Source organism: Entelurus aequoreus, linkage group LG18 (assembly GCF_033978785.1).
Source record: "Entelurus aequoreus isolate RoL-2023_Sb linkage group LG18, RoL_Eaeq_v1.1, whole genome shotgun sequence".
In the NCBI taxonomy this organism is placed as follows: Eukaryota; Metazoa; Chordata; class Actinopteri; order Syngnathiformes; family Syngnathidae; genus Entelurus; species Entelurus aequoreus.
Genome location: NC_084748.1, coordinates 25,814,273 through 25,837,955, shown reverse-complemented (window position 1 = coordinate 25,837,955; position 23,683 = coordinate 25,814,273). Strand labels below are relative to the sequence as shown.

At 40.0% G+C, this 23,683-nt stretch overlaps 1 protein-coding gene across 1 annotated transcript in view; it reads right to left on the bottom strand.

Moving 5' to 3' along the window:
* The window catches only part of LOC133633413 (sodium channel and clathrin linker 1-like), a 59,876-nt gene that overhangs the window by 7,085 nt on the left and 29,108 nt on the right, over nucleotides 1–23,683 (bottom strand). The window contains exons 8-13 of the mRNA XM_062025939.1: nucleotides 17,801–17,892; nucleotides 17,543–17,720; nucleotides 10,006–10,104; nucleotides 8,310–8,381; nucleotides 8,119–8,193; nucleotides 7,853–7,992 (exon numbers count right to left, since the gene is read on the bottom strand). Of these exons, the coding sequence (XP_061881923.1) occupies nucleotides 7,853–7,992; nucleotides 8,119–8,193; nucleotides 8,310–8,381; nucleotides 10,006–10,104; nucleotides 17,543–17,720; nucleotides 17,801–17,892 (656 nt within the window). The remainder of the gene's footprint in view (nucleotides 1–7,852; nucleotides 7,993–8,118; nucleotides 8,194–8,309; nucleotides 8,382–10,005; nucleotides 10,105–17,542; nucleotides 17,721–17,800; nucleotides 17,893–23,683) is intronic.

Genomic DNA, 23,683 nt, shown 5'->3' with positions numbered 1-23,683 from the left:
AAATTTTTATATACCGTCTCAGTTATTGTATGGCCTAACATTGGGCGTAAAAAACTAGTCCTATTGCCCACGTATTGTTCGACGGAATGAAGTGCCTAAAGAAAGAATCCACACGTTGGTGGCTTTTAGTCTCTGTACTTTATTGATTATGAATGCAAAATATTCCACCATGGGACCAAAGTACAAAGGTGGTGTCCATGTTACTCTTCCCTTTTCTTCTTATCATCATTTTTGCCAACAAGTGTTCAATAAAAGTAATAGTGATGTAAAATGTTCATTTATACATGTTATGTATCATTTATAATGTCAAACTACTTCCAGAATGTAAATGACCGCCATAACCACAACACCAGGGGGAGTTCCACAAACCATGTTAAACCAAGATTCCGATCCAACAAAGGTCTTAACTCATTTTCCTTCTATGCCACATCAATATGGAATGCACTCCCAACAGGTGTAAAAAAAAGTGCATCGCTATCCTCCTTCAAAACCGTACTAAAATAACACCTCCAGGCAGCTACAACCCTAGCCTAACCCCCTCCCCCCACCTCCCCGGATTGTAAATAATCAAATGTCTATTTCTCAGATGATAAACTTGTATGATCACTGAAATATGCTAATAGCAACCTAAACGTTTACATACACTTGTAAAGAACATAATGTCATGGCTGTCTTTGAGTTTCCAATAATTTCTACAACTCTTATTTTTTGTGATAGATTGATTGGAGCACATACTTGTTGGTCAAAAAGAACATTGATGAAGTTTGGTTCTTTTATGAATTTATTATGGGTCTACTGAAAATGTGACCAAATCTGCTGGGTCAAAAGTATACATACAGCAATGTTAATATTCGGTTACATAAATAAATGGGTAATAGTGCTTTTCTACCTTCAAGGTACTCAAAGCGCTTTGACACCATTTCCACATTCACCCATTCACACACATTCACACACTGATGGCGGGAGCTGCCATGCAAGGCCCTAACCACGACCCATCAGGAGCAAGGGTGAAGTGTCTTGCTCAAGGACACAACGGACGTGACGAGGTTGGTAGAAGGTGGGGATTGAACCAGGAACCCGCAGGTTGCTGGCACGGGTCCTCTCCCAACTGCGCCACATGTCCCTTGGCAAGTTTCACTGCAATAAGGCGCTTTTGGTAGCCATCCACAAGCTTCTGGTTGAATTGGTAAGGGTCTGTGTGTCGTCCTTGCCAGTTTCGGGTCTTAAATGGCTGTCAAAGTGTACCAACTTGTTGTAATACCTATTCAGATGTCTCATGTCCTGGTAAGATGCATGGTTTATGATCTAAAATAAACTTACAGGGAGCAAGGAAGTGAGGAAGCAGCAGACCACTCGATGATGTAAACATAGGCACCCACAGAAGTGATCACCGCCCCGCTACAAATAGTTTGTCTGCGTTAGCGCTTATAATAACAGTATCACTAGAGGAGCTCCTATTGGCTTTTATTTACAAGTTAAACTGCCTAAAAATAATAATGATTGTGAACGTTAGGCAAAATTCAAAAAAAGTGCAGTTCCCCTTTAAGTGAAGTGAAGTGAAGTGAATTACATTTATATAGCGCTTTTTCTCAAGTGACTCAAAGCGCTTTACATAGTGAAACCCAATATCTAAGTTACATTCAAACCAGTGTGGGTGGCACTGGGAGCAGGTGGGTAAAGTGTCTTGCCCAAGGACACAACGGCAGTGACTAGGATGGCGGAAGCGGGGATCGAACCTGCAACCCTCAAGTTGCTGGCACGGCCGCTCTACCAACCGAGCTATACCGCCCCCTTTAAGCTAATTTTAAAGGCCTACTGAAAGCCACTACTGCCGACCATGCAGTCTGATAGTTTATATATCAATGATGAAATCTTAACATTGCAACACATGCCAATACGGCCGGGTTAACTTATAAAGTGACATTTAAAACTTCCCGGGAAATATCCGGCTGAAACATCGCGGTATGATGACGTATGCGCGTGACGAAGTCCGAGTAACGGAAGTTATGGTACCCCGTAGAATCCTATACAAAAAGCTCTGTTTTCATTTCATAATTCCACAGTATTCTGGACATCTTTTGCAATTTTTTTAATGAACAATGAAGGCTGCAAAGAAGACAGTTGTAGGTGGGATCAGTGTATTAGCAGCGGACTACAGCAACACAACCAGGAGGACTTTGTTGGAGCGCTAGCCGCGCTAGCCGCGCTAGCCGCCAACCTCACCTTGACTTCCTACGTCTCCGGGCCGCCAAACGCATCGGGTGAAGTCCTTCGTCCTTCTGCCGATCGCTGGAACGCAGGTGAGCACGGGTGTTGATGAGCAAATGAGGGCTGGCTGGCGTAGGTGGAGAGCTAATGTTTTTAGCATAGCTCTGTGCAGTCCGGTTGCTAAGTTAGCTTCAATGGCGTCGTTAGCACAGCATTGTTAACCTTCGCCAGCCTGGAAAGCATTAACCGGGTATTTACATGTCCACGGTTTAATAGTATTGTTGATTTTCTATCTATCCTTCCAGTCAGGGGTTTATTTCTTTTGTTTCTATATGCAGTTAAAGCAAGATGCTATCACGTTAGCTCGTAGCTAAAGCATTTCGCCGATGTATTGTCGTGGAGATAAAAGGCACTGAATGTCCATTTCGCCTTCTCGACTCTCATTTTCAAGAGGATATAGTATCCGAGGTAGTTTAAAATACAAATCGGTGATCTACAATAGAAAAAGGAGAGCGTGGAATCCAATGAGCCAGCTTGTACCTAAGTTACGGTCAGAGCGAAAAAAGATACGTCCATCGCTGCCTCTCAAGTCATTCACTGTAACGTTCCTCATCTACGAATCTTTCATCCTCGCTCAAATTAATGCGGTAATCATCACTTTCTCTGTCCGAATCTCTCTCGCTCCATTGTAAACAACGGGGAATTGTGAGGAATCCTAGCTCCTGTGACGTCACGCTACTTCCGGTACAGGCAAGGCTTTTTTTTATCAGCGAGCAAAAGTTGCGAACTTTATCGTCGATTTTCTCTACTAAATCCTTTGAGCAAAAATATGGCAATATCGGTAATGATCAAGTATGACACAGAATGGATCTGCTATTCCCGTTTAAATAAATAAAAATAATTTCAGTAGGCCTTTAACTGTGCAAGCGAGTAATCTTCTATGATTGATCATTAATAATCCAAATTCCAAAATGTGATGAATCTGATTTAAAAAATCGGCTACCTTTCAATTTTCCTTGCTCCGGCAGCTGGGCGCGGTCTTGTTGTGTATCAGTCAGATCGTGTATGTAGTGAGAGAGCGATCTGACTGAACGATGGGAACAATAATTAATTAGATTACTCGTTACTCAAAAAATAACACCGTTAGTAACCCCGTTGTTATTACTAACAGTGCAAATCAGGCTGATGACATATGGATGACCGGTACAGTATTTTTCTCCACTGATACCTGCATGGTAATAAACAGACAATATATTTATTTTACGAAAGTTTAAGTTTATGAAATACACAGCAAAAGGATAAAACATTATTTCATTTTAAAACAAAGTACCAAATTTGACCAAAACAGTCAAGTTTTTGTCCCCAGTTGTCACCTGACTGAACCCTTAAACGGTTATTATTTGTATTCGGTTCACTCGGTTTGAGGCTAATAACTACACAAATAGCGTGTGACTGATTGATTGATTGAGACTTTTATTAGTAGGTTGCACAGTGAAGTACATATTCCGTACAATTGACCACTAAATGGTAACACCCGAATAAGTTTTTCAACTTGTTTAAGTCGGGGTCATGATACAGATATATACTATCAGATATATACTATCATCATAATACAGTCATCACACAAGATAATCACATTGAATTATTTACATTATTTACAATCAGGGGTGTGGATATTTGATTGTTTACATTTGATTATTAACAATCCGGGGAGGGTGTTAGTTTAGGGTTGTAGCTGCCTGGAGGTGTACTTTTATTGCGGTTTTGAAGGAGGATAGAGATGCCCTTTCTTTTATACCCGTTGGGAGCGCATTCCACATTGATGTGGCATTGAAAGAGAATGAGTTAAGACCTTTGTTAGATCGGAATCTGGGTTTAACGTGGTTAGTGGAACTCCCCCTGGCGTTGTGGTTATGGCAGTCATTTACGTTAAGGAAGTAGTTTGACATGTACTTCGGTATCAGGGAGGTGTAGCGGATTTTATAGACTAGGCTCAGTGCAAGTTGTTTTACTCTGTCCTCCACCCTGAGCCAGCCCACTTTGGAGAAGTGGGTAGGAGTGAGGTGGGATCTGGGGTGGAGGTCTAGAAGTAATCTGACTAGCTTGTTCTCGGATGTTTGGCGTTTAGATTTGAGGGTTTTGGAGGTGCTAGGGTACAAGGAGGTGCATGCGTAATCGAAAAAGGGTTGAACGAGAGTTCCCGCCAGAATCCTCATGGTGCTTTTGTTAACCAGAGAGGAGATTCTATAGAGAAATCTCATTCGTTGGTTGACCTATTTGATTACCTTTGTTGCCATTTTATCACAGCATATAAGAAAGTAAATATTTGATGTGATTTACCTTAGTTTGCCCGTTTACTGCCTCTCTCAGTTATCCTCAAACAACAAGGTTGCCGAATCACAGGGAAACAGCTCGCCGCTTGGAAGTCTGTCCGTATACTGAATATGTTGAAAAGTAAACGCGTTTATGTGGTTCTAAATACGTTTAAAAGTGTACGTCCACTTCTCTCATGTATCAAAATGAAGCTTGCAAAAATTATTAAACAACATTAAACTGCATACTGGTTTAAACACTACCACTAAACACTGCAAGATAGTCCCACTAATCAATGTTCTTCAGCACACAAAAGTTCCTGTAAGTCGAAAGTTTCTTTTGTTCTTCGTTCTCCCCATTTTCAAGTCTGTTGTAATAAAATACACAAAAAATAAGAAATAAACAAGTTGTGCCCGCATACTCTAATGGCGGCTGAAATTTTAAATACAAAGTTTTAGAAACACAACTGTGTTCAACCAATAGGCTTTTAACAGCCCCTCCAGGAACTTTCCCTAATAGCAACTAGCAACCAAATGAGTTCACTATGTATCCAGGTAGTTTTTTGCAGCGGCGTGGCGCTGTTGGTAGAGTGGCCGTGCCAGCAACCTGAGGGTTCCTGGTTCAATCCCCACCTTCTACCAACCTCGTCACGTCCGTTGTGTCTTTGAGCAAGACACTTCACCCTTGCTCCTGATGGGTCGTGGTTAGCGCCATGCATGGCAGCTCCCGCCATCAGTGTGTGAATGGGTGAATGTGAAAATAGTGTCAAAGGGCCTTGAGTACCTTGAATGTAGAAAAGCGCTATATAAGTATAACCCATTTACCATTTAGTTTTTGGTGGAAACAGAGGGGGATATTTCATTTACCAGGGTAAATGGGAAAGTTCTTGTAAAAGTTCCTGTGGTGGAAAAGGGCCTATTATTTATTGTAAAAAAAAATAATTCTCTTTGAGTACGATTCAGTCAGACCTTTTGTAGCAGATTACCTAGGAAAACCAAGGTACCACAGTACAGTACATGTATCAGAGCATTCAACAACTGAGGTTTTCAGACTGCTCATAGATGTATGATTGATTAAAACAGGGATGTCAAACAACTGGCCCGTGGGCCGGCTCAGGCACACAAACAGGTTCAATCCGGCCCGGTAGATGAGTTTGCCAAGTGTAAAATTGAGCTGTATTTTTAAATGAAAGAAACTGCTGTTCTAAATGTGTCCACTGGATGTTGCAATAGCAATTCTGTTAGGCTAGCATATAGTTTATACCAGGGCGAACAAGCATACCAGGCAAGAGGTACACGGTAAAGCGGGGCTGCGACTCCTCCTGCTCAACCCAACGTGAAACAAACAGGAGTAAAATAAAAATTGGTAACCCAACTTAAAATGCTGCAAGAGACACTGCACACTGCTAGACACCGACATTTATTTAATAATACCACCTTAACATTTGACAACCAAACAATTACACAAGGCGACTCTGTAAAGAATCTGGGTATTATCTTTGACCCAACTCTCTCGTTTGAGTCACACATTAAGTGTTACTAAAACGGCCTTCTTTCATCTCCGTAATATCGCTAAAATTCGTTCCATTTTGTCCACTAGCGACGCTGAGATCGGTATTCATGCGTTTGTTACGTCTCGTCTCAATTACTGTAACGTATTATTTTCGGGCCTCCCTATGTCTAGCATTAAAAGATTACAGTTGGTACAAAATGCGGCTGCTAGACTCTTGACAAGAACAAGAAAGTTTGATCATATTACGCCTATACTGGCTCACCTGCACTGGCTTCCTGTGCACTTAAGATGTGACTTTAAGGTTTTACTACTTACGTATAAAATACTACACGGTCTAGCTCCTGCCTATCTTGCCGATTGTATTGTACCATATGTCCCGGCAAGAAATCTGCGTTCAAAGAACTCCGGCTTATTAGTGATTCCCAGAGCCCCAAAAAAGTCTGCGGGCTATAGAGCGTTTTCTATTCGGGCTCCAGTACTATGGAATGCCGTCCCGGTAACAGTTAGAGATGCTACCTCAGTAGAAGCATTTAAGTCCTATCTTAAAACTCATTTGTATACTCTAGCCTTTAAATAGACCCCCTTTTTAGACCAGTTGATCTGACGTTTCTTTTCTTTCTCCTCTGCCCCCCTCTCCCTTGTGGAGGGGGAGACACTCAGGTCCGGTGGCCATGGATGAAGTGCTGGCTGTCCAGGGTCGGCACACGGGGTGGACCGCTCGCCTGTGCATCGGTTGGGGACATCTCCGCGCTGCTGACCCGTTTCCGCTCGGGATGGTCTCCTGCTGGCCCCACTATGGACTGGACTCTCGCTGTTATGTTGGATCCACTGTGGACTAGACTTTCACTGATATGGTGGATCCACTATGGACTGGACTTTCACAATATTATGTCAGACCCACTCGACATCCATTGCTTTCGGTCTCCCCTAGAGGGGTTGGTTACCCACATATGCGGTCCTCTCCAAGGTTTCTCATAGTCATTCACATCGACGTCCCACTGGGGTGAGTTTTCCTTGCCCTTATGTGGGCTCTGTACCGAGGATGTCGTTGTGGCTTGTGCAGCCCTTTGAGACACTTGTGATTTAGGGCTATACAAATGAACATTGATTGATTGATTGACTGATTGATTGACATTGATATAGTTCAGTGAAAATGATTGTCTTATGTGCACATTTGAAGAAAGTGAACAGTGTGTGATTTACTGCAATATTGTCAGTCTTTTAAGTTTTAGTTTTGGTTTGTTGAAATTGTTCACACGTTGCACAGCTTTTATTTTTCTATCAATATACAACGATGCCTAGAAGGCAGGGAACAGTAGAATTTGAATAGTTTCTACCTAATTTTGTATGGTTTTTTGAGTTAGCACAGGATTACTATGTGGAAATGAAAAACGGGGTAGTTGAAACATCCAAAAGTTTTCATTTATGCTTTATGTAGTTTTTTGTTCAATCCTAGAAGGGCTGTGGCAAAGTTTAATTGATTTGTAGATACACTGAGATTACGTCTAAATTCATTGTGTTCTTCATAGTGTTTTTGAAACTGCATTTTTTTCCTCAGAATTGTCAACTAACCTAAAGTGTTTTGTCTTGTGGATTATTTGGGATATGTACATTTCCAGAATGTGTTTGTTCTATTTTAGGCCAAAGTAAAACAATCTCAAGTTGTCTTAGTCGTATTTTTAAGTTATTATGCCATGATTTTACCCGTCCGGCCCACGTGGGAATAGTTTTTCCTCTGTGCGGCCCCTGAACTAAAATTAGTTTGACACCCCTAGATTAAAAAGAAGCAAAACCAAGCAATAATAAGTATTCCACCTACTCAGTTTCTATCTTTTTGAGTTTGCTTTGGGTGCTTTGCAAAGTGATGTTCATTTCTTCCTTCATCCTCTCTGCATTTAAAAACCTCTGATGAAGAGCATTGAGTTGTCCTAACTCCTGCTCTTCCCTGCGTTTGGTCACCTGAAACAAACACAAAAAGTTCAAATATTTTCTGATATATTATTGATATACCGTGCATATGTTAGGACACCAAAAATACTTTCTAACCGAGTTTGGATGCTTATTCCGATCAATTCTCAAAAATACCTTTTGCAGTTCCTCTTCTAAAGCTCTTCTTTCTCGCTTGAACCTTTCTATCTGAGACTGTTTGTCGGCAGATTCCTGCAGACAAGAACACCTCTTAGATCGAGGTAGGCATTTGACAAAAACTAAAAAACATTATTTCAAGAGTGAATTTGATTTTTAGTAAGTATCTGCTTAGTAGGTTTAAATCCTACCAGTTGCAACATAGACAACTCCTCAGCCATTCTTTGCATTTCAGTGTTGCACAGCTCACGTATTTGAGTCACCTGTTGAATAAGTGATAGAGTTCTGTTTGTGCAGCAACCTTACTTACTAACTTGTCTTCTAACAACTGTTTTTGTGAGTTGTCAGCAATACCAGGCCATAAAACAACAACAAAAAAATAAATAAATGGGATTGTGAGTAGAGGACACAGAACAGAGATGCATGTGCAGTAAGACAAACTGAATAGCCCAGTCGCATTTGTTTCCAAGCCTTGACAACTTACAAAGTATATTTTAAAGGAGCCACATGTAATAATTTCATGTCAAGTCATCATTAAATGGCCCTGATATGTCAAAAGGCATTAATAAATCATGTTATTTTCGAATACCTTTATAACTGATAACAGTAGTTCAGCCAATTTACAGCCCCGAAATATTGTTATTGTTTTCATTTCAATGTCCTGCCCTCTGCTGTTTGACCAGTTAGAAAGTCTGTGAGTGTGTCACATCTAGGTTGCCAGTTAAGCACCGCCACCTCCGTCTGGCTACTGCCACTGGTAAAGTTAGTAAACATGTCAGACCTAAGTAAATCTAAAAGGCCTCGTTACCATTCTCAACTTATTCGAGGATTTGTATCTGGGATGACTTTGAAAGATGGAGACGATTGAAGGCGGAGAATATTTTTTCATCTGACGCCAAACTTGCTAATTTAAGGCATGTACGTTTTCTTATTACTTGTAATAAATGGAAATGGACATTTCGTACGTAAACTATATTGTCCAGTACAATCTATGATCTTGTCTAATAAAGCTAGTATTTTCATGCAACGAATGCTTATCATGCTCGCCCGGTCAATGAAACAATCGACATATAGTGGGAAATATTTGCCTGTATGTCGATGTGTCATCCAACTGACAGGGCAAAATATATTTTCGACAAATATATGGGTAGTGTCATTTCCTATTTCCTTCTCAATATGCTGATACGCTGAGGAAATGGATTCCAACATTAGCATGGCTGTCATGGCGATGTGAAACGTATAGAGACAGCCAAATCACATCATAAAATAATTCCTCATTTGTGTTTGCATATTGTGGACTACATGTACCAAGTTATATGGCAATCTGAAACAGTAGCCTATAGGCAAACTTTGGTAAATTGTCTCGTCTTTAGTTTTGGGCGTACACTAGGCTGCTAAGTATGCTCTACTTATTTTCACCAGTATAAACATTGCTAGCATTGGTTGTAGTTTTTCTTTTTCTTTGTTTTCTGATAGTAGTGACAATAACCATGTGATTGCCATTTGTTGTGATATTGTACGCAGGCATGACGTATTTCTTACTGAAAATAGACTAATTTCTGTGTAAAATGTGTTGGTTAGAGATTTGCTATTGACAAAACGCTTGTCTATTCAGCTATTAAGGTCCTAGCACCTCAACCCCTAGTAAGAGGCAGTGGAAGTTTGAAGTTCCTTGGAGTAGCCCAGTCGATCGAGCTGGATTCGGCTGCGTATCTGGCAATCTCAGTCAGGGAGAGGGGGAGGGGACTACAGAATCTTGACCGTGATTGCAGTACCATTTCTGGCCAGATTATTACATATGGCTCCTTTAAATTGGACAATGATGAGCTGCTTCATTCCTCATATTAGAATGTGTTGTTCTTGCACTAGAAGCAATCAGAAATTAACCTCTTTCTGAGAGCAGAGAGCAGCATCTTGGATCACTTGTTGGAAAGTCCTCCTTGTCTTCTCAAGCTCCTCCACCAACTGTTTAGCTCTTAAGTGAGCCTGAAGGAAAAGCATAAAAGGTTAGGCAGATACTTTATGTCATGAAGATGGGACTTTTTCAGAACCCTGCAAAGCCAAATGTGATATTGTCCAACAGTTTAAAAACAACATTTCTCAACCAGCTATTGCAAGGAATTTAGGGATTTCATCATCTACGGTCTGTAATATCATCAAAAGGTTCAGAGAATCTGGAGAAATCACTGCACTTAAGCGGCAAGGCCCGTGACCTTCGATCCCGCAGGCGGTACTGCATTAAAAACCGACATCAGCGTGTAAAGGATATCACCACATGGGCTCAGGAACACTTCAGAAAACCACTGTCAGTAACTACAGTTGGTCGCTACATCTGTAAGTGCAAGTTAAACTCTTCGCTGGGCCCGAGCTCATCTAACATGGACCGATGCAAAGTGGAAAAGTGTTCTGTGGTCTGACGAGTCCACATTTCAAATTGTTTTTGGAAACTGTGGACGTAGTGTCCTCTGGACCAAAGAGGAAAAGAACCATCCGGATTGTTATAGGCGCAAAGTTCAAAAGCCAGCATCTGTGATGGTATGGGTGTGTATTAGTGCCCAAGGCATGGGTAACTTACACATCTGTGAAGGCACCATTAATGCTGAAAGGTACATACAGGTTTTGGAGCAACATAACTCTTAAAAACATTGACAGATACTCGATGGAATATGACAACAGGAAGTGAATTTGCGTGATGTCACATAAACCGGACGTGACGCACCTAAAACTTTTACAGATTAAAACAGTAGAAGATATACATATTTAAACACTCAACTAAAACAATTAAGTCAAAGTCAGCTTTATTGTCAATTTTTCACATGTGCAAGGCATAGAAAGAATCAAAATTGTGTTTCTCACTGTCCCATGCATAGACAAGAAAAGACTAAAAAAACTACTATAGTAGCAATAAAAAATAAAAAAAAGACAACAATAATAATAATAATAATTAAATACTATATAATTATTATTGTTTTATTATCATTTTTACAAGTATTAAAAGGAGATATACATCCTCAAAAATATGCATGGGTTTTTTTAGTGCAAAAGACAGGTAATATCAGCAGATGTGTGCAATTTGCAAAGTCATTTCTGTGGGTCATATGGGTGGATTCAGGGTGTCTCTAGGGGAGGGCAGATTTATTTTTTGTTTTTTCTATCTTTTTGTCACCCTGGTGGGTCGGGCTGAGGATGGAGAGGGGAGAGAGTTCAGCAGCCTCACAGCCTGGTGGACAAAGCTGTTGGTGAGTCTGGTGGTGCGGGAGCAGAGGCTCCTGTCAGAGGGCAGGAGGCTGAACAGTTTGTGTGTGGGATTGCTTGGATCACTCACTATTGTGACATATTTTTGGGCAAGGCGGGTGTTGTACAAGTCCTTCATGGATGGGAGTGGAGTGCCAATGATTTTTCCGGCTGCATTCATTGTGCGTTGCAGGGCTTTTCTGTTGTTTTCGGTGCATCCCCCACCCCACATGCAACTGGAAAGGATGCTCTCAATGGTACCTCTGTAGAATATAGTCAGGATGGGAGGTCGAGCACTTGCCCACTTAAGTTTGCGCAGAGTAGAGGCACTGCTGGGCCTTCTTTGCCAGTGATGTGTTGTTGGTGGTCCAAGACAAGTCCTCACTGATGTGCACCCCCAGGAATTTGATGCTGCTTACTCTCTCCACAGCAGCACCATCAATGGATAATGGTGGGTGTTGGGTGTGGCCTTTCTGGAAGGTGACAACAATCTCTTTTGTCTTGTTGACATTCAGCAGGAGGTTATTGTTCCTGCACCACGTGGGTCAGAAAGTCCACCTCTTTTCTATAGTGTGTCTCGTCCTTGGTGATGAGACCCACCAGGGTCGTGTCTTTCGCAAATTTTGAGGTTATTGGAGCTATAAGTTTGTGTGCAGTCGTGCGTCAGTAGGGTGAAGAGCAGAGGACTGAACACACATCCTTGTGGAGCCCCTGTACTCAGTGTGATGGTGCTGGGGGTGTTGTTACCAACATGTACTGTTTGTGGCCTCTGATTGAGGAAGTCAAGCAGCCAGTTGCCGAGTGAGGTGCTAAAGCCCAGCTTGTCCAGTTTGCAGATGAGTTGTTGTGGTATTATGGTATTGAATGCTGAACTGAAGTCCATGAACAGCATTCTCACATGTGAACCTTTCTTACGCAGGTGGGTGAGGTCTGGGTGGAGGGCAGAGCAAATTGGATCCTCTGTTGATCATTTGACCCTGTATGCAAACTGGAAGGGGTCCAAGGTGAAGGAGAGAATGGATTTAATGTGTGACATGACCAGTGTTGGGTTATTTACTAAAAACCAGTAACTAGTTACAGTTACTAGTTACTTTATTCCAAAAGTAACTCAGTTACTAACTCAGTTACTTACACCAAAAAGTAATGCGTTACTGTGAAAAGTAACTATTTAGTTATTTCTTTTTTTCCCCTTTTTTTAAGGCTCCCATTAATGCCCTTTTAGCCTTCATTTCAGTACTGTTATTGCACTGGAGAATAATACAATGTGTTGATCAACTTGACATGCATTTGCATCACTGAACTCAGAAAGCAATGTGGTCTACATACAACACACAAAGACAAAGATATGTTTCAAAGGGCCAATTTATTTCAGGCCAGAACAAATTGACAAAACTATTTTAAATAGCTGCAACATAATGGCACTTTAACTTTGACTTTAAGTAGATAGGATCTTTGATCCAAGACACAACTTACATTTAACTAAAATGTTATTTTCTTTGTGCTCGACAAAAGAAAAGTATTGAGAATGTCTCCATGTTAAAAAAACTCGACTTCTGGCTTCGCCATGATGTCTTGTTAGTTGTTATGATAGTAGCGTATGTGTGTGTGGCCCTTTAAGATATGACAACATGTGAGTTGAGTGACGTCAGTGAGTGAGTGGGCGAGAGAGGTGAGCGAGCGGCAACAGTGAGTGTGTGCAGGTGCTCTAGCTTGGTGGATGGCTGCGTCCAATAAAGTCACAAAGTTGCAACAAACCGCCGGCCTCGTCATTCACCCTCAGCTGTAAACCGCAGCGCTGCAATAAAACACACTCAGATCTTCTGTTTCTAGCCGATACTACATATAAAATAACGTAAAATAACGCAGTAACGCATCATGTAGTAACGGTAACTGAGTTACTGAATATAAAAAATAACGCGTTAGATTACTAGTTACCGCCGAAACTAACGGCGTTACAGTAACGCGTTACTTTGTAACGCGTTAGTCCCAACACTGGACATGACGAGCCATTCAAAGGATGAAAACAACAACAACGAAGATCGATAAGATTTACAGTGAATAAACAGTGAGGAATAGGTGTGTTTTGAGTCTTGATTTAAAGAGGGCTATTGAGTCTATATTACGAAGGTCTGGTGGTAATGAGTTCTAAAGATGAGAGGCTGAGCGGCTGAAAACTCGGGCTCCCATGGTGGACAGTTTATATAAGGGGACCGTGAGATGGATGGATGAAGAGGATCTTGGGGAACGTGAGGGACGTGGAGACATGGAGCAGGTCAGAGAGATATGACGGAGAAGGGTTATGGATAGCTTTGTATTACAGAAGTGAGGATAATTATTTTAAATTGGATACGGTGTTTGATGGGTAGCCAATGGAGTTCTTGCAGAACAGGGGTGATGTACTGGATTGAAGGGGTTCTGGTGATTATCTGGGCTGCAGAGTTCTGGAGAAGCTGAAGTTTGTGAAGTGACTTGTGAGGGAGACCAAACAGGAGTGAGTTGCAGTAGTCCAGGCGAGAGGTGACCAGGCTATGGACCAGTATGGCAGCAGTATGTGGGGTTAGGGATGGGCGAAGACGATCAATGTTGCGTAGATGAAAGTAAGCAGACCGGGTAATGTTGTTTATGTGAGCTTGAAAAGATAGTGTGCTGTCAAGGATGTGAAGTGAATTATATTTATATAGCGCTTTTCTCTAGTGACTCAAAGCGCTTTTACATAGTGAAACCCAATATCTAAGTTACATTTAAACCAATGTGGGTGGCACTGGGAGCAGGTGGGTAAAGTGTCTTGCCCAAGGACAACGGCAGTGACTAGAATGGCGGAAGCGGGGATCGAACCTGGAACCCTCAAGTTGCTGGCACGGCCACTCTTCCACCGAGCTATATCACCCCAAGGATGACACCCATACTCTTAACTTGGGAGAAAGGTGAGACGGAGGAATTGCAGAGAGTAACGAACAAGCTGTTGGTTTTGGCTAGAATGGATTTTGTACCTACAAGTAAGATTTTGGTTTCATTACTATTGAGTTGGAGGAAAGTGGATGAGAACCACAGTTTGAGTTCACTGAGGCAGTCTGTAAGAGAGGAAGGAGGAAGAGAAGTAGTTGGTTTGGTTGAGATGTAGAGCTGGGTGTCATCCGCATAACAGTGAAAATATATGTTACATTTACGGAAAATATTGCCAAGGGAAAGAATGTAGATGATAAAAAGCAGGGGACCAAGAACAGAGCCCTGGGGCACACCAGAGGAAACGGGAGACGGGGGGGATTTGAATCAACGGAGTTGAACAATATGATCTGAACCAGTGAAGAGGTGTGTTTGTGATGCCAATACTGTACGATCTATGAAGGAGGACAGTGTGTGAAATGGTATCAAAGGCTGAAGTGAGATCTAACAGGATGAGGATAGTGAGAAGACCAGAATCAGCTGCCAGGAGGAGATCGTTTGTGATTTTTACAAGTGCTGTTTCAGTGCTGTGCAGGGGGCGTAAACCAGACTGGAATTGTTCATATAGGTGTTCATATAGGTTATTTAACTGTAGGTGGGAGTGAAGTTGGGAGGAGATGGTTTTTAAATTTATAAATTAATGGAAGATTTGAAATTTTTTGGATCTGAGCCTGTTTTTTTCAAAATTGGTGTTATGGCTGCTGTTTTGAAAGCTGAGAGAACAATTCCAGTGGTGAGAGAAGAATGGATGATATTCGTGATGAGGTGGATCAGTGAGGAGAAGCAGATAATAGCAGGATGGGGATGATGTCTTTGACACAGGTATGATGGTGGCGGCTTTGACGCACCACGGAATAATGGTTTGCTTCAAGGAGGTGTTAACGATGTCACAGACATCTTTCAGTTCCTCTGCGCAGTCCTTCAGCACACTACCGGGGATGTTGTCTGGGCTATAGCTGGAGAGTGTCCTCTTCAAGCTGGGGGTAGATAGGCACAGGGTCTGGTCGTGGGGAGGGGGTGGGATTTTCTGAGGGCAGGTGTTGTTTTGTGCATCGAAGCGTGCAAAGACGCTGTTCAGTTTGTTGAGCAGAGAGATGTCACTCTTGCAGCTTTGTGGCCCGGGCTTGTAGATCCAGAACCTTATATTTTTACCCTGAACATAAAGAGGATGAGCTACATGTTTTAGAAGCTATGTGGAGAACAGATCCAGCTGTAGTGAAACATAAGCATCATGCAGCAGTATTGCTAAGTGCTAAGCAAGGTATACAAAATACGAACATAACACAATCACTTACTGTACAATGTATGCTCTCAGTGGGAAAACAACAGTTCATATTTCCCATTTAGATGAATAATTAAGCAAAATCTGCACAAAGGTTTAAAAAGAAAAGTTGTAGCAGACGCTGGTCGTTGGTCTTGTTTACCTCTCTGTGATCAATGCGTCGCTAAAAATAGTTTATCTGCATTAGCGTGTACAATAACAACAACGTTAATATTTGGTTAATATTCAGGTCACCAGATGTAAAAGGCGTATTTTTGGCGGGTTTTGGATGGTTATTTAGAAGGCTTTGTGAGCTGGAGAGAGGCGCCCCCTTTACTCAGTTGCTAGCAGAATTGTTTTTAAAATTTATTTCTGATTGCAAATGCATAAAAAACATGTGTTCTTATCTTACATAGAGATTGTGAATGATAAACAGCACATTTCTTACCATTTTTTACGTATGTCAAGTAACACTGATCTGCTGATATGGGCAGAATGTGGAGGCGTTCAAAGTGGAATACTCAAAATGGCTGTCTGAAATTGTGACATTTTGTAATGTTTAGACCAGGGGTCCCCAAACTACGGCCCGCAGGCCAAGTTTAAAAATGATTTTAAAATATGTCCTTTCTAATCCATTTTCTACCACTTGTTACTCTCAGTGTCTCCTAGCCGCTCAGGAAAATTATATTGTCTAAAAATGCATTATCCATCGACACCGTGTGTCGGGCGAGCGCGCCGCAAGTCTGTGATCTGTCAGTCAATTAGTGCACGAGGAATATATGTATGTATATATATATATATATATATATATATATATATATATATATATATATATATATATATATATATATATATATATATATATATGTATGTATGTATGTATGTATGTATGTATCTATATATGTATATATATATATATATATATATATATATATATATATATATATATATATATATATATATATATATATATATATATATATATATATATATATATATATATATATATATATATATATATATATATATATATATGTATACACACACACACATATAGACATATATATATACAGTATATATATGTTAGTGTTGCCCCGATACCAATATTTTGGTACCGGTACCAAAATTATTTCGATACTTTTCAGTACTTTTCCAAATAAAGGGGACCACAAAAAAATGCATTATTTGTTTTGTTTTAACAAAAAATCTCAGGGTACATTAAATATATCTTTCTTACTGCAGGTTTGTCCTCAAATAAAATAGTGAACATACAAGACAACTTTTTTAGTAGTAAGTAAGCAAACAAAGGGTCCTAATTTAGCTGCTGACGTATGCAGTAACAAATTGTGTCATTTTCCATTCTATTATTTTGTTAAAATTATTAAGGACAAGTGGTAGAAAATGAATTATTAATCTACTTGTTCATTTACTGTTAATATCTGCTTAATTTCTCTTTTAACATGTTCTATCTACACTTCTGTTAAAATGTAATAATCACTTATTCTTCTGTTGTTTAAAACTTTACGGTAGTTTTGGATGATACCACAAATTTGGGTATCAATCCAATACCAAGTCGCTACAGGATCATACATTGGTCATGTTCAAAGTCCTCATGTGTCCAGGGACATATTTCCTGAGTTTATAAACATAATATACATTTTTTTTAAAACGAAAGAAGATGTGATGCCCAAAAATATCGACGTAATCATAGTGGCAGTACTATGCGGATTGGAAGTACAATTGGATATGGTTTCACAGATAAAATGAAACACTATTCAGCAAGTAAAGTCAACTTGTTTTTTATTATACTGGTAAAGTATGTTAAAGCATAACAAAAAGCAAAGAGACAGGTGTATTTGGTGGAAAAAGTCCACATGAGCTGAATTTAACCCGCAGCCTTGCAAAAAGCATTAGTTATGCTTTGATTTGGAAGACTACTGTAAATAACAGTGGGTGGTACTAAAGAAAGAAGACAACGCCAGGTACCTCGTCTCTTTGCAGTGTTGCCTCCTCAGCCATCTGCACACACTCTCTGACTTTGTCCACAGCCTCATACTTCTCTTCTTCTAAAGTAGCACACCGGGCCTGAAGGGTGGCTGATGTTTTCTCCCACATGGTTTGCTCTTTTTGTGCATTTTCTGCCTCCTGAAATGCAGCGTTTACCCTGAGTGGATGTAAACATCAAAAAGGTGTTGACAAACTCCCGGACTGACCTCTCCACACATTGTAAAATCTGACCATCACCTGGGCTCTTGCTTGCTGATGGCAGCCTGAAGCTGTTGGATTTGCCTTCTTGCAGCTTCCTCTCGACTCTGAGCCTCGATTACATCTCCCTCCTAAATACATACATTGCCTTTACAAGATCTGATTTTCAATAACATATACCGTAATTTCCGGACTATAAGCCGCTACTTTTTCCCCTCGTTCTGGTCCCTGCGGCTTATACAAGGGTGCGGCTTATTTACGGTCTGTTCTTCTCCGACACCGACGAAGAAGATTTCGGTGGTTTTAGTACGCAGGAGGAAGACGATGACACAATGATTAAAGACTGACTTTTCATATACCGGTAGGCTGGTTATTTTGATAACGTACAGGCGAGCACTTTGTATTACTTTGCACCGTTGTATTATTTGTACTCTGCACGAATGCTGTTCGCCATGTCAAAGATGTGAAAGTTTGATTGAATGATTTAAAGATTTATTGTTAATAAATGGGACGCTTTGCGTTCCCAAACAGTCATCTCTGTCCCGACAATCCCCTCCGTGGTAGCAGGAACCCCTATGCAGGGGTCACCAACGCGGCGCCTGCGGGCGCCAGGTCGCCCGTAAGGACCAGATGAGTCGCCCGCGGGCCTGTTCTAAAAACCAGGTTGTCAATGAAATTAGATTTGTTTAAAGGGTTTTTTAAACCAGGCCCAGTCCAGATAATGTCCAAGTCGGACTGAGCAACACACCTTCATTCATGTACACAGAAAAAAATTAGGGAACACAACAGATTGCATATTATTTATAAACAAAATTACATTTTCAAAATAAGCATTTATGTACAGTCCAGATTATGTCCAGGTCACTCAAATTAGGGAACACAACAACAGATATTATATAATCTATAAACATAATTATACTTTCAAAATAAGCCTTTGAGGACTTCTCATCTTTTTTTTAATGTTTTTTGGCATCATTATCGTTTTCAACCATGTAACTTTCTAAAGTTAGACAATACTGAATAAATGATTTAAAGAAAGTAATACTAAGTGAATATCTGTTTTTGGCCTTAAAAATAAACATTTTACCGAGTACTATAATTAAATTGACTAAATCATGATTGTCAATGAACTCTCGTAAAATAACAGAAACCACATTAAGCTTCGTAAACAAACCAATCCTTAAACACATTTTTTCAACTTCCACCCAAAACAAAGACACAATATGACAATACCAAAACAAATTCAGGCTCCTGACAACAAAATCGGCAATCATCTGACTCTGTCATATTCCATAATTTTAACATTTTCCCTGTGGGTAAGAAGTTATAAATAATTTTAATTTGAAAATAACGATTTTGCACATCGATAGTGGTTTTATAGATTAGTTTGAATATGGCATCCAATGGCAACGGGCAGTCAAAAAAGTCCTCCCATTTTCCATTTGTGTTGTATGAGGCAGCCTTCAAAGATTTCTTTATTAAATAAAAATTATATATTTTTCTATTTATTTTAGTTCCTTTTTGCCAACTAGAATTTCTTATTAGAGGTTTACAAACTAATAATTTAGTAGTTCCATAATTAATTATTTGTTTCCATCTTTTCCCGATTACTCCAGTTAGTTGATAAAATGAAAAGCTTGAGCAAGCATCACCATACATAACTCTAAATTCATCATACTTCATAATTTTACCATTCTCATTGATAATATCATTGACAAAAATGATTCCTCTTTCAAACATACTTTTCCAAAAGAAAGGCTTTCCATCCATTACAATATTAGAGTTCATCCATATTAACTGCTGCAACATATCGTCTCTTTTTTCTGGCACATAAAATTGAAAACACCACTATGAGTGGATTGTTTCCTTTATGAACCCCGCCATGTTTCCCAGCAGACTCTCTGGGAGGGGATCACTTGTAAAAAAGGATACAATTTCTTTTGATACAGTACATGTTTTTTGTCCAACAGGACATTTGTGTACCACTCAATGTTTAAATACATCTTTGGAACAATTGATGCTTTTAAAGACAGACACATAGCTTCAAGGTTGAGAAGTTTCAGGCCCCCATATTCATACTCTTTGTACAAAACCTTTCTTTTAATCTTTTCTGGTTTGCCGTTCCAGACAAAATCGAAGACCCTCCGCTCATAAATCTTAAAAAAGTTTTGTGATGGAGCTGGTAATGACAAAAACAAATAAATAAATTGAGGAATAATTAACGAGTTGGCCATAGACATTTTACCATACAAGGTTAGGGATTTCCCTTTCCATAATTGCATAATTTTGTCCAGCTTTCTTAGTCGATTATCATAATTTACTGAGCCTAGATCTTCCAGATTTTCTGGGACAACAACACCAAGTATGTTAACTGGTCCATCTGTCCACAAAACAGGCACTTTGCATTCCATTCGAAAGGACGTTCCCTTTAGATTTCCGATCCTTAACATTTTACATTCATCATAATTAAGCTTAAGGCCAGATTGCTGTGAAAATATGTCCAAAAGATTAAGAAGGTTCCGCAAACAATGAGGAAAAATTTCATCTTTGTGAATCAGCCTTTTCTGACATGAACTTCATCAAGAACAAACACAGAACACGCCTCACTGATGCACATCTGCAAGACTCACTCAGAGTTGCAGTGTCAAGTTACACACTAGAGTACAACACACTAGTTAACAGCATGCAATGCCAGGCTTCCCACTAACTGACAAGGAAACATAACAGATTTGGTGTCCAGTTCAAAGTGTGACATGATTTAAAAATTTGAGAGTTTACTTTTGTAATTTACATGAGTTATTATTTGTACAAACATGGTGCAAAGTAATTCATGATTTGTTAAAAAATGTTAGTGGCTAGCTAGTTAAAATGGGATATTGTGATTTCACAAGACTGTCTTAGAAGTGATCATTTGAAAATGTTCAATTTGAAAAATGTGCACTTAGAGAAAATATAAAAATAAAGTGTTGCATATTGATATTTATCTGTTTCTATATATATTTATTGTGAGAAATCATTAAGATGATCAGTGTTTCCACAAAGATAAATATCATTAATTATTAATAATAACAGAGTTAAAGGTAAATTGAGCAAATTGGCTACTTCTGGCAATTTATTTAAGTGTGTATCTAACTGGTAGCCCTTCGCATTAATCAGTACCCAAGAAGTAGCCCCTGGTTTCAAAAAGGTTGGTGACCCCTGTACTACGGTTATTACACATCAAAACCCTGCGGCTTATAGTCGGGTGCGGCTTATATATGGAGCAATCTGTATTTTCCCCTAAATTTAGCTGGCGCGGCTTATAGTCAGGTGCGGCTTATAGTCCGGAAATTACGGTATTGTTCTTGCTTCACACCGACTATGTAGATCAGTAATGCAAGTCATTAAGAAATTAAACACAATACAGACAACATTCTTAAAGGCCTACTGAAACCCACTACTACCGACCACGCAGTCTGATAGTTTATATATCAATGATGAAATCTTAACATTGCAACAAATGCCAATACAGCCGGGTTAACTTATAAAGTGCAATTTTAAATTTCCCGCGAAACTTCCGGTTGGAAACGTCTATGTATGATGACGTATGCGCGTGACGTTAATGGTTGAAACGGAAGTATTCGGACACCATTGAATCCAATACAAAAAGCTCTGTTTTCATCGCAAAATTCCACAGACACAAAATTCTGGACATCTGTGTTGGTGAATCTTTTGCAATTTGTTTAATGAACAATGAAGACTGCAAAGAAGAAAGCTGTAGGTGGGATCGGTGTATTAGCGGCTGGCTGCAGCAACACAACCAGGAGGACTTTGACTTGGATAGCAGACGCGCTATCCAAAGCTAGCTTCCGACCGCATCGATGATCGGGTGAAGTCCTTCGTCGCTCCGTCGATCCCTGGAACGCAGGTGAGCACGGGTGTTGATGAGCAGATGAGGGCTGGCGTAGGTGGATAGCTAATGTTTTTAGCATAGCTCTGTGAGGTCCCGTTGCTAAGTTAGCTTCAATGGCGGCATTAGCAACAGCATTGTTAAGCTTCGCCAGCCTGGAAAGCATTAACCGTGTATTTACAGGTCCTTGGTTTAATAGTATTGTTGATTTTCTGTCTATCCTTCCAGTCAGGGAAGGATATTTCTTTTGTTTCTATCTGCATTTAAGCCCGATGTGCTATCACGTTAGCTCCGTAGCTAAAGAGCTTCGCCGATGTATTGTCGTGGAGATAAAAGTCACTGTGAATGTCCATTTCGCGTTCTCGACTCTCATTTTCAAGAGGATATAGTATCCAAGGTGGTTTAAAATACAAATCCGTGATCCACAATAGAAATAGGAGAAAGTGTGGAATCCAATGAGCCCTTGTACCTAAGTTACGGTCAGAGCAAAAAAAGATACGTCCTGCACTGCACTCTAGTCCTTCAGTCTCATGTTCCTCATCCACGAATCTTTCATCCTGGCTCAAATTAATGGGGTAATCGTCGCTTTCTCGGTCCGAATCGCTCTCGCTGCTGGTGTAAACAATGGGGAAATGTGAGGAACCTTTCAACCTGTGACGTCACGCTACTTCCGGTACAGGCAAGGCTTTTTTTATCAGCGACCAAAAGTTGCGAACTTTATCGTCGATGTTCTCTGCTAAATCCTTTCAGCAAAAATATGGCAATATCGCGAAATGATGAAGTATGACACATAGAATGGATCTGCTATCCCCGTTTAAATAAAAACAATTCATTTCAGTAGGCCTTTAAGACACATGTCTTCATCAATGAATAACACAGGCTTGAACAAGACCTCTCTGTTCCTATTCCTGAGAATATAAAACAACATTTTACTATCTCCTTCCAAAATGAAAACAAACATGGTTTTCAATGTTTTAAAATATACACTGCAAATTCAGGTTACAAGCCTCCCACCACTAGTTTTTGGGGATATCAGCTGTCTCTCGGCCAATCCTTTTGTTTTAAATTACAAGCAAAAATTCAGGTTACAAGACTTCCCCAACACTAGGCAAGGCAAGGCAAGGCAACTTTATTTGTATAGCGCTTTTCATACACAAGGCAGACTCAAAGTGCTTCACAGACAACAAAGTGAAATGAAAGAAAATAAAAGCAAAATTAAAATGCAGACAATAAAAATAAAAACAGTGCAGACGTTAAAAGTTAAAAGATTTAAAGATTTAGCTGAAAGCTAAGGTGAACATAAAAGTCTTCAGTCTAGTTTTAAAAGTATACTAGTTGGCATAGGGAATGCCACAGAGAACCCCGTAAGGTCTGACTAAAACATCCAGTATCTCACTCTCTAGCTTTGGCTTATAGCTTTAAAGACCTAACTTAGTTTTTTCCAAGCATGAAAAGAAAATTAGTTTGAAGGACAAATTTTTACTCGCAACATGAAGCTTAACAGTTAGCTGAAAGACGGCTCATATTTCGAAAAACTTGTGAGCTGTGGCACTCGTAATGTGAGGTACCCTTGTACCAGTGGCGTGCAGTCACCAGAGGCAGGGGAGGCGGGGCCTCACCTGCCATCATGGAAAGAAAAAAAATGTAAAAAGAAAAAAATAATAATTAAATTGTTATATGTATCCAGTGATTATACTAAAGTTATTTTCCATTTAACTTCACCAGTTTTACATTATTTTTATTTTTATTTTCACATTTGCCGTGCAAATACTGTGAAGAGACGGTGCGGTGATCAGCAGCCAGTTGAGGCACGTCACTGATTTGTGCCTCAACATGGAATGTGCACAACTGCTGAGCTGCTGTGCAGTGAGACTGTATTACTATATGAACTATATCAGCTAACTAAACCATAGTTTAGTTAGCTGAGGTATATAATGTACAGTGTATTTTGTCAACAACTGTATGTGTGTAACATATTTCTTCAGCTGAGCATTCATAAAACTGCTGCCAAAGACGTACTGTCTGAGGCTCGC